Source organism: Eschrichtius robustus, chromosome 3 (genome assembly GCF_028021215.1).
Source record: "Eschrichtius robustus isolate mEscRob2 chromosome 3, mEscRob2.pri, whole genome shotgun sequence".
Classification (NCBI taxonomy): Eukaryota; Metazoa; Chordata; class Mammalia; order Artiodactyla; family Eschrichtiidae; genus Eschrichtius; species Eschrichtius robustus.
Window position 1 is genome coordinate 124,778,127 of NC_090826.1, and position 12,710 is coordinate 124,790,836.

Sequence of the window (12,710 nt, forward strand, 5' to 3'; positions counted from 1 at the left end):
TCCATTGTATATGTGTACCACATCTTTATCCATTGCTCTTTCGATGGATATTTAGGTTGCTTCCATGTCTTGGCTATTCGAAATAGTGCTGCAATGAATATTGGGGTGCATGTATCATTTTGAATTATGGTTTTCTCTGGATATATGCCTGGGAGTGCGATTGCTGGATCATATGGCAGCTCTATTTTTAGTTTTTTAAGGAACCTTCATACTCTTCTCCATAATGGTTGTACCAATTTACATTCCCACCAACAGTGTAGGAGGGTTCCCTTTTCTCCACACCCTCTCCAGCATTTATTGTTTGTAAACTTTTTGATGATGGCCATTCTGACCAGTGTGAAGTGATAACTCAATGTAGTTTTGATTTACATTTCTCTAATAATTAGTGATGTTGAGCATCTTTTCACGTGCTTTTTGGCCATCTGTATGTCTTCTTTGGAGAAATACATCTTTAGGCCTTCTACCCATTTTTTTTTCAACATGTTTATTGGAGTATAATTGCTTTACAATGGTGTGTTAGTTTCTGCTTTATAACAAAGTGAATCAGTTATACATATACATATGTTCCCATACCTCTTCCCTCTTGTGTCTCCCTCCCTCCCACCCTCCCTATCCCACCCCTCTAGGTGGTCACAAACCACCGAGCTGATCTCCCTGTGCTATGCGGCTGCTTCCCACTAGCTACCTATTTTACGTTTGGTAGTGTATATATGTCCATGCCACTCTCTCACTTTGTCACAGCTTACCCTTCCCCCTCCCCATATCCTCAAGTCCATTCTCTAGTAGGTCTGTGTCTTTATTCCCGTCTTACCCCTAGGTTCTTCATGACCTTTTTTTTTTTTTCTTAGATTCCATATATATGTGTTAGCATACGGTATTTGTTTTTCTCTTTCTGACTTACTTCACGCTGTATGACAGACTCTAGGTCCATCCACCTCACTACAAATAACTCAATTTCGTTTCTTTTTATGGCTGAGTAATATTCCATTGTATATATGTGCCACATCTTCTTTATCCATTCATCTGTCGATGCACACTTAGGTTGCTTCCATGTCCTGGCTATTGTAAATAGAGCTGCAATGAACATTTTGGCACATGACTCTTTTTGAATTATGGTTTTCTCAGGGTATATGCCCAGTAGTGGGATTGCTGGGTCGTATGGTAATTCTATTTTTAGTTTTTTAAGGAACCTCCATACTGTTCTCCATAGTGGCTGTATCAATTTACATTCCCACCAGCAGTGCAAGAGTGTTCCCTTTTCTCCACACCCTCTCCAGCATTTATTGTTTCTAGATTTTTTGATGATGGCCATTCTGACCAGTGTGAGATGATATCTCATTGTAGTTTTGATTTGCATTTCTCTAATTAATGATGTTGAGCATTCTTTCATGTGTTTGTTGGCAATCTGTATATCTTCTTTGGAGAAATGTCTATTTAGGTCTTCTGCCCATTTTTGGATTGGGTTGTTTGTTTTTTTGTTATTGAGCTGCATGAGCTGCTTGTAAATTTTGGAGATTAATCCTTTGTCAGTTGCTTCATTTGCAAATATTTTCTCCCATTCTGAGGGTTGTCTTTTGGTCTTGTTTATGGTTTCCTTTGCTGTGCAAAAGCTTTTAAGTTTCATTAGGTCCCATTTGTTTATTTTTGTTTTTATTTCCATTTCTCTAGGAGGTGGGTCAAAAAGGATCTTGCTGTGATTTATGTCATAGAGTGTTCTGCCTATGTTTTCCTCTGAGAGTTTGATAGTGTCTGGCCTTACATTTAGGTCTTTAATCCATTTTGAGTTTATTTTTGTGTATGGTGTTAGGGAGTGTTCTAATTTCATACTTTTACATATACCTGTCCAGTTTTCCCAGCACCACTTATTGAAGAGGCTGTCTTTTCTCCACTGTATATTCTTGCCTCCTTTATCAAAGATAAGGTGTCCATATGTGCGTGGGTTTATCTCTGGGCTTTCTATCCTGTTCCATTGATCTATATTTCTGTTTTTGTGCCAGTACCATACTGTCTTGATTACTGTAGCTTTGTAGTATAGTCTGAAGTCAGGGAGCCTGATTCCTCCAGCTCTATTTCTCGTTCTCAAGATTGCTTTGGCTATTCAGGGGTCTACCCATTTTTTGATTGGGTTGTTTATTTTTTTGATATTGAGCTGCATGAGCAGTTTGTAGATTTGGGAGATTAATGCCTTGTTGGTCGCCTCATTTGGAAATGTTTTTCCCATTCTGTGGGTTGTCTTTTTGTTTTGTTTTTGGTTTCCTTTGCTGTGCAAAAGCTTTTAAGTTTAATTCGGTCTCATTTATTTATTATTTTTATTTTCATTACTCTAGGAGGTGGATCCAAAAAGATATTGCTGCAACTTATGTCAAAGAGTGTTCTGCCTATGTTTTCCTCTAAGATTTTTATAGTATCCAGTCTTACATTGAGGTTTTTAATCCATTTTAAGTTTATTTTTGTGTATGGTGTTAGAGAATGTTCTAATTTCATTCCTTTACATGTAGCTGCCCAGTTTTCCCAGCACCACTTATTGAAGAGACTGTCTTTTCTCCGTGATATATTCTTGCCTTCTTTGTCGTAGATTAATTGATCATAGGTGCGTGGGTTTATTTCTGGGCTTTCTATCCTGTTCCATTGATCTATAAGTCTGTCTTTTTGCCAGCATCATAGGGTTTTGATGACTATAGCTTTGTAGTATAGTCTGAAGTCAGGGAGCCTGATTCCTCCAGCTCTGTTTTTCTTTCTCAAGATTGCTTTGGCTATTCAGGGTCTTTTGTGTTTCTGTACAAACTTTAAATCTTTTGTTCTAGATCTGCTGTTGGTAATTTGATAGGGATTGCACTGAATCTGTAGACTACCTTTGGTAGTATAGTCATTTTGACAATATTGATTCTTCCAGTCCAAGAACACAGTATATCTTTCCATCTGTTTGTTTTTCATCTTCGATTTCTTTCATCAATGTCTTATAGTTTTCAGAGTACAGGTCTTTTGCCTCCTTAGGTAGATTTATTCCTAGGTATTTTATTCTTTTTGATGTAATGGTAAATGGGGTTGTTTCCTTAATTTCACTTTCTGATCTTTTGTTGTTAGTGTATAGAAATGCAAAAGATTTTGTGTATTAATTTTGTATCCTGCAACTTTATCGAATTGATGAGCACTAGTAGTTTTCTCATAGCATCTTTAGGATTTCCTATGTATAGTGTCATGTCATCTGTGAACAGTGACAGTTGTACTACTTCTTTTCCAATTTGGATTCCTTTCTTTTTCTTCTCTGATTACTGTGACTAGGGCTTCCAAATTATGTTGAATAAAAGTGGGGAGAGTCGACCTCCTTGTCTTGTGCCTGATCTTAGAGGAAATGCTTTCATGTTTTCACCGTTGAGTATGATGTTGGGTTTGTTATGTTCCCTCTATGCCCACTTGCTGGAGAGTTTTTATCATAAATGGTGTTGGATTTTGTTAGAAGTTTTTTCTGCATCTATTGAGATGATCATGTGGTTTTTCTTCTTCAATTTGTTAATGTGGTGTATCACACTGATTGATTTGTGGATGTTGAAAAATCCTTGCATCCTTGGGATAAATCCCACTTGATCATGGTGTATTATCTTTTTAATGTATTGTTGGATTTGGTTTGCTGGTATTTTGTTGAGGATTTTTGCGTCTATGTTCATCAGTGATATTGGCCTGTAATTTCCTTTTTTTGTGGTATCTTTGTCTGGTTTTGGTATCAGGGTGATGGTGGCCTCATAGAATGTGTTTGGAAGTATGCCTTCCCCTGCCATTTTTTAGAAGCGTTTCAGAAGGATAGGTGTTAACTCTTCCCTAAATGTTTGATAGAATTCACCTGTGAAGCCATCAGGTCCTGGACTTTTGTTTGTTGTGAGTTTTTAAATCACAGTTTCAATTTCATTACTTGTGATTGGTCTGTTCATATTTTCTATTTTTCCTAGTTCAGTTTTGGGAGATTGTACCTTTCTAAGAATTTGTCCCTTTCTTCTAGGTTGTCCATTTTATTGGCATACACTTGGTTGTAGTAGTCTCTTATGATCTTTTGTGTTTCTTTGGTGTCTGTTGTAACTTCTTTTTCCTTTCTAATTTTATTGATTTGAGCCCTCTCCCTTTTTTTCTTTTTGAGTCTGGCTAAAGGCTTACCAATTTTGTTTACCTTTTCAAAGAACCAGCTTTTGGTTTCATTGATCTTTTCTGTTGTTTGCTTTGTCTCTCTTTCATTTATTTCTGCTCTCATCTTTATGATTTCATTCCTTCTGCTAACTTTGGGTTTTGTTTGTTCTTTTTCCTTTAGTTGCTTTAGGTATAAGGTTGGGTTGTTTATTTGAGATTTTTCTTGTTTCCTGATGTAAGATTGTATTACTGTCAACTTACCTCTTAGAACTGCTTTTGCTGAGTCCCATAGGTTTTGGATAGTCATGCTTTCATTTTCATTTGCCTCTAGGTATACTTTGATCTCCTCTTTGATTTCTTCAGTGATCCATTGGTTGTTTAGCAGCATATTGCTTAGCCTCTGATTGTTTTTGGTTTTTACAGGTTTTTTTCTTGTAGTTGATTTTTTTAGATATCCTAGTGTTATGGTTAGAAAAGATGCTTGATATGATTTCAGTTTTCTTAACTTTACCCAAGCTTGCTTTGTGGCCCAGCACATGATCTATCCTGGAGAATGTTCCATGTGCACTTGAGAAGAATGAGTATTGTGCTGCTTTTGGATGGAATGCTCTACAAACATCAATTAAGTCTATCTGGTCTAATGTGTCATTTAAGACCTGTGTTTCCTTACTGATTTTCAGTCTGGATAATCTATTCATGGATTTAAGTGGGGAGTTAAAGTTCCTCACTCTTAATTGTGTTACTGTCGATTTCTTCTTTTATGGCTGTTAGCATTTGCCTTATGTATCAAAGCACTCCTGTGTTGGCTGCATATATATTTATAATTGTTAAATCTTCTTGGATTGATCCTTTGATCATTATGTAGTGTCCTTCTTTGTCTCTTGTAACAGTCTTTATTTTGAAGTCTATTTTGTCTGATACGAGTATTGTTACTCCAGCTTTCCTTTGATTTCCTTTTGCATGGAATACCTTTTTCCATCCTCTCACCACTTTCAGTCTGTATGTGTCCCTAGATCCTAATTGGGTCTCTTGTAGACAATATATATATAGGTCTTGTTTTTGTATCCATTCAGCCAGGGTGTGTCTTTTGGTTGGAACATTTGATCCATTTACATTTAAGGTAATTACCCATATGTATGGTCTTATTGCCATTTTGTTAGTTGTTTTGGATTTGTTTCTGTAGGTCTTTTTTCTGACCTTTCTCTTTTGTTCTCTTGTGATTTGATGACTCTTTAGTGTTGTGTTTGTTTTTTTCTTTTTTGTGTAAATATCTATTGTAGATTTTTGGTTTGAGGTTACCATGAGGTTTTGATATAGCAGTCTATATACATACAAGATTGTTTTAAGCTGCTGGTCTCTCAGTTTCAAATGCAGTTCCAGTGTCCTGTGTTTGTACTCTCCTCATGTCAGGATTGCTAGTTTTGATACCATATTTGTAGGTGGATGATTTCCTACCTTTATTGTATATTTACCTTTACTGGTGAGATTACCCATTTGTAATTTTCTTGTTTCTGGAAGTGGTCTTTTCCGCCTAGAGAAGTTCCTTTAGCATTTGTTGTACAGCAGGTTTGGTGGTGCTGAATTCTGTCAACTTTTGCTTGTCTGTAAAGCTTTTGATTTCTATGTCAAATCTGAATGAGAACCTTGCTGGGTAGAGTATTTTTGGTTGTAGGTTTTTCCCCTTTCATCACTTTAAGTATATTGTGTCACTCCCTTCTGGCTTGCAGAGTTTCAGCTGAACAATCAGATGATAACCTTATGGGGATTTTCTTGTATGTTATTTGTTGCTTTTCCCTTGTTGCTTTTAATATTTTCTTTTTGTCTTTAATTTTTGTCAAATTGGTTAATATGTCTCGGCACATTCCTCCTTGGATTTATGCTATATGGTACTCTCTGCACTTCCTGGACTAGGGTGACTGTTCCCTTTCCCATGTTAGGGAATTCTTCAGCTACTGTCTCTTCAAATGTTTTCTCAGGTCCTTTCTCTCTCTCTTCTCCTTCTGGGACCCCAATCACGCGAATGTTTGTGCATTTAATGTTGTCCCAGAGGTCTCTTAAACTGTTTTCATTTCTTTTCATTCTTTTTTTCTTTATTCTGTTCCGTGGCATTGATTTCTACCATTCTGTCTTCCAGCTCACTTATCTATTATTCTGCCTCATTTATTCTGCTGTTGATTCTTCCCAGTGTATTTTTCATTTCAGTTATTGTATTGTTCCACTCTGTTTGTTCTTTATATTTTTTAGCTCTTTGTTGAACATTTCTTCTATCTTCTTGGTCTGTGTCTCCATTCTTTTTCTGAGATCTTGGATCATTTTTACTATCATTACACTCAATTCTTTTTCAGGTAGATTGCCTATCTCCACTTCACTTAGTTGTTCTTCTGGAGTTTTTATCTTGTTCCTTCGTCTAGAACATATTCTTCTACCATCTCATTTTGTCTAACTTTCTGTGTTTACGGCCCCATAGGCTTCAGGTTTGTGGTTCCTCTTCTGGTGTCTTCCCCGTGGTAGTGAGGCTAGTCTGAGAGTCTTGTGCAGGCTTCCTGGTGGGAGGGACTGGTGCCTGCCCACTGGTGTGTGGAGCTGGGTCTTGTCCCTCTGGTGGGCAGGGCTGTGTCAAGGGGTGTGTTTAGAGGCAGCTCTGGGCTCAGGAAGACTTTAAGCAGCTTGTCTGCTGATGGGTGGAGTTGTGTTCCTGCCCTGTTAGTTCTTTTGGCCTGAGGCATCCCAGCACTGGAGCCTTCGAACTGTTGGGTGGGGCCAGGTCTTGGTGTCAGAATGGCGGCCTCCAGGACAGCTCACACCAATGAGCACTCCCCAGCACCTCTGCCACCAGCGCCCTTGTCCCTGCAGTGAGCCACAGCTGCCCCCACCTCCCAGGAGATCCTCCAAGACCAGCAGGTATGTCAGGCCCAGGCTCCTATGAAGTCGCTGCTTTTTGCCCTGGGTCCTGGTGCACATGATACCTTGTGTGCGCCCTCCAAGAGTGGAGTTTCTGCTTCCCCCAGCTCTGTGGAGCTCCTGTGATCAAGCCCCGCTAGCCTTCAAAGCCAAGTGCTCTGGAGTTCCTTCTCCCAATATAAGACCCCCAGACTGAGGAGCCTGACGTGAGGCTCAGAACTCTCATTCCTGTGGGAGAACCTCTGCAATATCATTATTTTCCAGTTTGTGCTTCACCCACCTGGCAGGTATGGGATTTGATTATATCGTGAATACACCCCTCCTACCACCTAGTTGTGGCTTCCTCTTTGTCTTTGGAAGTAGAATATTTTTTTCTGATCAGTTCCAGTCCTTTGTTGCTGGTTGTTCAGCATTTAGTTATGATTTTTGGTGTTTTTGTGGGAGGAGGTGAGCTCAGGTCTCTCTACTTTGCCATCTTGTCCTCTGTCCAGAGAAACTAATCTCAGTATTTTGAATCATCTTTAAATCTTTTGATCATTTTGCGGAGAACTGACAGCTTCATGATATTGATTCTTTATGTTAATATGGGGCTACTCTTTTATTTTTCAGATGTGTAGTCATTTGTAATAAAGTCTTATAATTTTCTCCAGAATCTTAATGTTATTAGTTACAGCTTATCATTTTTCTTGCTATTATACAGGATAGCTCAAAATTATATTTTCTAATTGTTTACTTTTGTGTTTTGGTTTTATCCCACCTTTGCCAAACTCGTGTTTTTTTAACAGATTTACTTACATCTGTGAAATGACTCTTCTAATCTGTATCTTTTACTTAAAAAATTTAAAACTTGTTCTGTCTTAGTGTGCTGGTTATGAGCTCTAGTTTTTAATCTTTCACCAATGAGTGTTCTGTTTGCTGTAGTGTTCTTTTCTCTTTTTCTTAGTTTTGGTATGTATTCTTTATTAGGATAAAGAAATTCCCTTCCGTTTCTGGTTTCACTAGAGATATCAGTTGCACATTTTAATGAATACTCTTTCTGGATCTCAGATGATTTGTGTCTCTTGTCTGTATAGTGATTTGCTAATCATAAACCAACCTTACATTTCAGGAACAAATCCAACATCATCACTCTATGACTCTTAAATAAATTGCTGGATTTGGTTTGCTAATATTTTGTTTTAGGATTTGTGCGTTCGTGTTAAAGCCTGAGGTTAATCTTAACCAGTTTTATTATCAAGGCTATTTTGCCATCCTAAAATGGGTTGAGGAATGTGTTTTCAATTTTTGAGTTTACATTTGGTTCTTTTTTATGGTTCTGTTGAAGTTATCAGTATTTTTTTCATTTCCTTGAACATAATAAGCCTCATTATTTTAAAGTTTTTTGTCTGATAACCCTATTAACAGGGATCTTTTTTTTGGATATATTTTTATAGTCTGTTGGTTATCTTGATGTTCAATCAAGTTTTCAGTTGTCTTATTATATCTGGTCATTTTTGAGTGCTGAACAGCACATATGAAAACTTGTTACTCCTCTCCAAAGATTTATGATTGTTTCTGGCAGAAATCTGGAGTAACTGTCCATCTCAGGTTGCTTTAATCTAATTTCAGATATTGAGATAATTTAAAATTGGGTTCAGACTTATGAGAGTCAGTCTCTTTCTAGTTGGTCTTTACTTAAAAAAAAGAGGAGGAAGGTGGACATATTACCACCAAAGAATCATCAGTAAAATTTATAATTGACTTCACAGCATAAATAGTGGAGGCCAGAAGACAGTTGAATATTTTTTAATTTATAAATTTTTATATATACACAGGTAATATTGGAGTAATATTTTTAATTCTTCATAGCTCTAGATGTGTTGAAAATTTCTGAGTTTCTCAGCCTTTATATCTCCTCTTCTAGAGTTGATAAATGCCCAAATTACCAACAAACTCAAGTGCCAGATTCAGCTCTCCAGGATTTCATCCTTTCTAAGATTTTGGGCCCATAATTCCTCACTACATTTATATCTCTGCAGTGCTTTCAAGCAGGCGTTTCATATGTTCAGCTTTCCCTAGTCAGTCATTATCAGAAATTGAACTCTTGTTGCATTTTTTTTGGCTGCACATTGCAGCTTGTGGGATCTTAGTTCCCTGACTAGGGATCGAACCCAGGGTGCCAGCAGTGAAAATGCCAAGTCCTAACCACTGGACCACCAGGGAGTTCTGAGCATTCTTTTTTATAGTTTCCAGTTTTATGCTGAAATTCATAATTTGATTATGAATTTTTAAAATTGATTATGATTAGTTAAAATCTGTGTCCAGTAACTTCAGCATCTGGACTACCTTTAGATCTCTATTAACTTTGTTTTGGTTCTCATTTTTTTTCTTTGTTTACCTGGTTATTCACATAGACTATTTGGGAAAAAATGATTTAATGAGGTTTATAGTGATGTTTTCTTCCTCCAGAGAGGATTTATGTTTCCTTTTTCTAGACACCTGGGGTCTCACAAACCAGGCCCCCAAAGCTGTCAGAAGCACACTCTCAGCCATTAAACTTCCTCTTCTGGAATTAGCAAATGACTCCAGGGGGAACACTGCCCCCAGAGCTAGACTCACCTCTCTGGATTTTATAATATTTTGCATCTTGATCTAATAATTCCTTGCTACTGAAGGTGCTCTTGACATCCTAAATTTTTGTGGGAAGTTTGGTCTGAATTACTTGGTCCATATTTTACCTGAAGTAGAAGTATTCATCGTACAGTCTTTTAAAAAGCAGTCATTACTATCAAGGTCTCCAGCCTTATTAATAAACCAGATTCATGAAAGGCCACATAGGAATAGTGAAAACACTATATAGGCTCTTTCACTTAACAAACCTCGGTTTGAGTCCTGACTCCACTGTTCACCAGCTATTAACTTACTGCTAACTTCTGTGTTTCTCAGTTATCTCTTCTCTAATATGTGTATATTATCTACCTCATGAGATTATGGGATAAAATATGTAAAGTACCTAACCATAAGCAGGCTTGGTACAAGTGCTTAAATATGAGTTATCCACTACTCCCTTCCTGTACCCTTCTATACCTGCTCCATAATATTTGTCTTAGTCAGATTTTTAACTCCTACCTACTTTTTATTTCCTTCAGGTGATTCTAGTCACAAGATTCCTATTTCAAACTTTGAATCTGGGCATGACCAAGCAATTGTGTTACAAAACCTTTATAGATTCATTCATCCACATCCAGGGAACTGGCCACCTGTCTACTGCAAGGTAATTTCAACATAAGAATTTCTTTTAAGTCATTACTTAGAAACCAAAAGATCCATGAAAGATACCCAAAGAAATAACTTTTGCCTCTGTATCGGCTGTGTGTTAAAATATATATGTTCGTTCTTATTTTGAATATAATTAGGTATAATGCTTTTTCTTCTAAATCTCTCTGGTATTGGAGGGATTTTGAAGACTGCAAAAACTGAATGTATTTCAGCTTCGGTCGATCTCATGTTTTTAGTCCCTCCTTCTGAAATATCTTCAATTGTTTTTACTCTGAAGGATGGATTTCTAGTCTGTACACCTATCCTCGCCTCCTAGGCAAGAGAATCGTTTGTTCAAAATTGTTTTTGTAGCAGTCCCTTGATCTTCTTTTTGTAATCTTTATTATTTGTTTTGTCTAAGTTCTTCTAGGCTAGGTGTCATAGAATTGGGTTTTAACCTTACTGTTTATTAGTGTCACCATGAACACAAATCACCTTATTTATCTTTTTCTGAACATTGGTTTCTTCATTTGCTTACCCTAAGTCTCACTTGCTGTTCAGAAAGTATATTAACATTGCTTTATGAACATAACTGGTTATTATTAGCAGTATTTTCTAGAATATGTTGCTCTGTTTTACAGTTCTTGTTTAGTTGTCACAGACTCTTCAGTCTCTCCCTTCTCACCATCCTTACCCCTCCACCCTCCCCTACCCCCAGTTTGAAAGGACCACATTAATTAAAAGTAACAGAAGATAGGAGAAAATAAGTAAATTTTTTTTCCCTTCTCCAGTCTGATGATAGAGCCAGAGTCAACTGGTGTTTGAAGCATATGGAGAAGTCATCAGGTAAGTTAAACTGGGTCACTGCTCAAATGCATTTTAATATCTGTGTTTCCATTTTGATGTGCATGTTCTGTGTACCAAAACTTACTAATTGTATGTGTGTTTCTGTTTACCAATGGAAGGAATCAGGCAAGATCTAGAACTTCTCACTGTAGAGGATCTTGTAGTAGGGATCTACCAGCAAAAATTTCTCAAGGAGCCCTCTAAGACCTGGGTTCGGAGCCTCCTAGATGTGGCCATGTGGGATTATTCTAGCAACACAAGGTATTTATAGTGATTTTGTGATAGTGATGCTGACTTTTTTCTGAACTGAAAAAATATGGTATGATTAGTTTTTGCCTTTTTAAACAATATTTTCCTATGAAACTTTGGAATCATTGTATTTCCTTGAATATAAGATTTAATTGATTGTAAGGTACATTGTTACTTCGTCTATCAATAAAAACAAAAAACTACCAAATAAACTGACAGTGCTTTATCACTTAGAATTTCTGTACTGATGAAAGAATATTTTGTATTTATTTGTATAGACATTTTATTACATAGAATTCTTGTAGTTATAAGAAATATAGATGTGAAATAAATTGAAAGTTTTTTTTATTTTGAAATAATTTTAGGCTTACAGAAAAGTTGCAAGACTCTAGTACAGGGAAGTTGTATATACCATTCTCAGATTCTCTAATTGTTAATATTTTTATATATTTATAACTTTTTCTCTAAATATATATACACTGTTTCTTTTTCTCAGCCTCTTGAGAGCAAGTTGCTATCATGATGCCTTTTCACCCCTGAGTATCAATGTGTTGTTCCTAAGAACAAGATCATGTATATTGCCACAATACAGTTATCAAAACAGGATATTGCCATTGATACAGTACTACTGTATAATCTAAAAGCTATATTCATATTTTGCTAGTTGTTCTAATAATGTCTTCTATAGCCAAAAAAAAAAAAATACTTTAGGATCCAAGCCAGGACGACATGTTGCACTTAGTTATTATGTCTCTTTAGGCTCCTTTAATCTGGAATAGTTCCTTAGTCTTTGACTTTCATGATCTTGACCTTTTTGAAGAGTACAGGCCAGTTACTTTGCAAAATGTTTCTCAGTTTGAGTTTGCCTATATTTCCACATGGTTAGATTAAGGTTATATATTTTTAGCAGGAGTACCACAAAAGTGATCTGTCTTCTCAGTGTGTCATATCTGGAGGCATCTGATGTCAGTCTCATTACTGACAACTTTGATCATTTGCTTAAGATAGTGTCTGCCAAATTTCTCTATTGAAAAGTTACTCTTTTTTACCTTATAATTAATATTCTGTTGGGAGATTCTTTGAGATTTGGTAGATAATCTATTCCTCAGACTTTAATCTGCTAGTTTTAGCATCCATTGATGATTTTTGCCTGGGTCGATTATTACTGTATTTGTGAAATGATGGTTTTCTAATCTGATTTTTGCTTCTACATTTATTAGTTAGCATTCTACTGTAAGGAGCTTTTCCTCTTTGCTGACTTTTTTTTCATTTATTTATGAGTATGGACTCATGTATTCCTATATCTTATTCAGTGGGCCATAATCTCTTAACTAACTTATTTTTATGCTCAGATTGTTTCC

General features: G+C 36.5%; 1 protein-coding gene across 3 annotated transcripts in view; it reads left to right on the forward strand.

Moving 5' to 3' along the window:
- The window catches only part of MAEL (maelstrom spermatogenic transposon silencer), a 40,471-nt gene that overhangs the window by 9,669 nt on the left and 18,092 nt on the right, over positions 1-12,710 (forward strand). For all 3 annotated transcript variants that reach the window (XM_068538350.1, XM_068538351.1, XM_068538352.1), the window contains 3 exons: positions 10,146-10,270; positions 11,046-11,100; positions 11,220-11,361. In XM_068538350.1, coding sequence (XP_068394451.1) covers positions 10,146-10,270; positions 11,046-11,100; positions 11,220-11,361 — 322 coding nt within the window. The remainder of the gene's footprint in view (positions 1-10,145; positions 10,271-11,045; positions 11,101-11,219; positions 11,362-12,710) is intronic.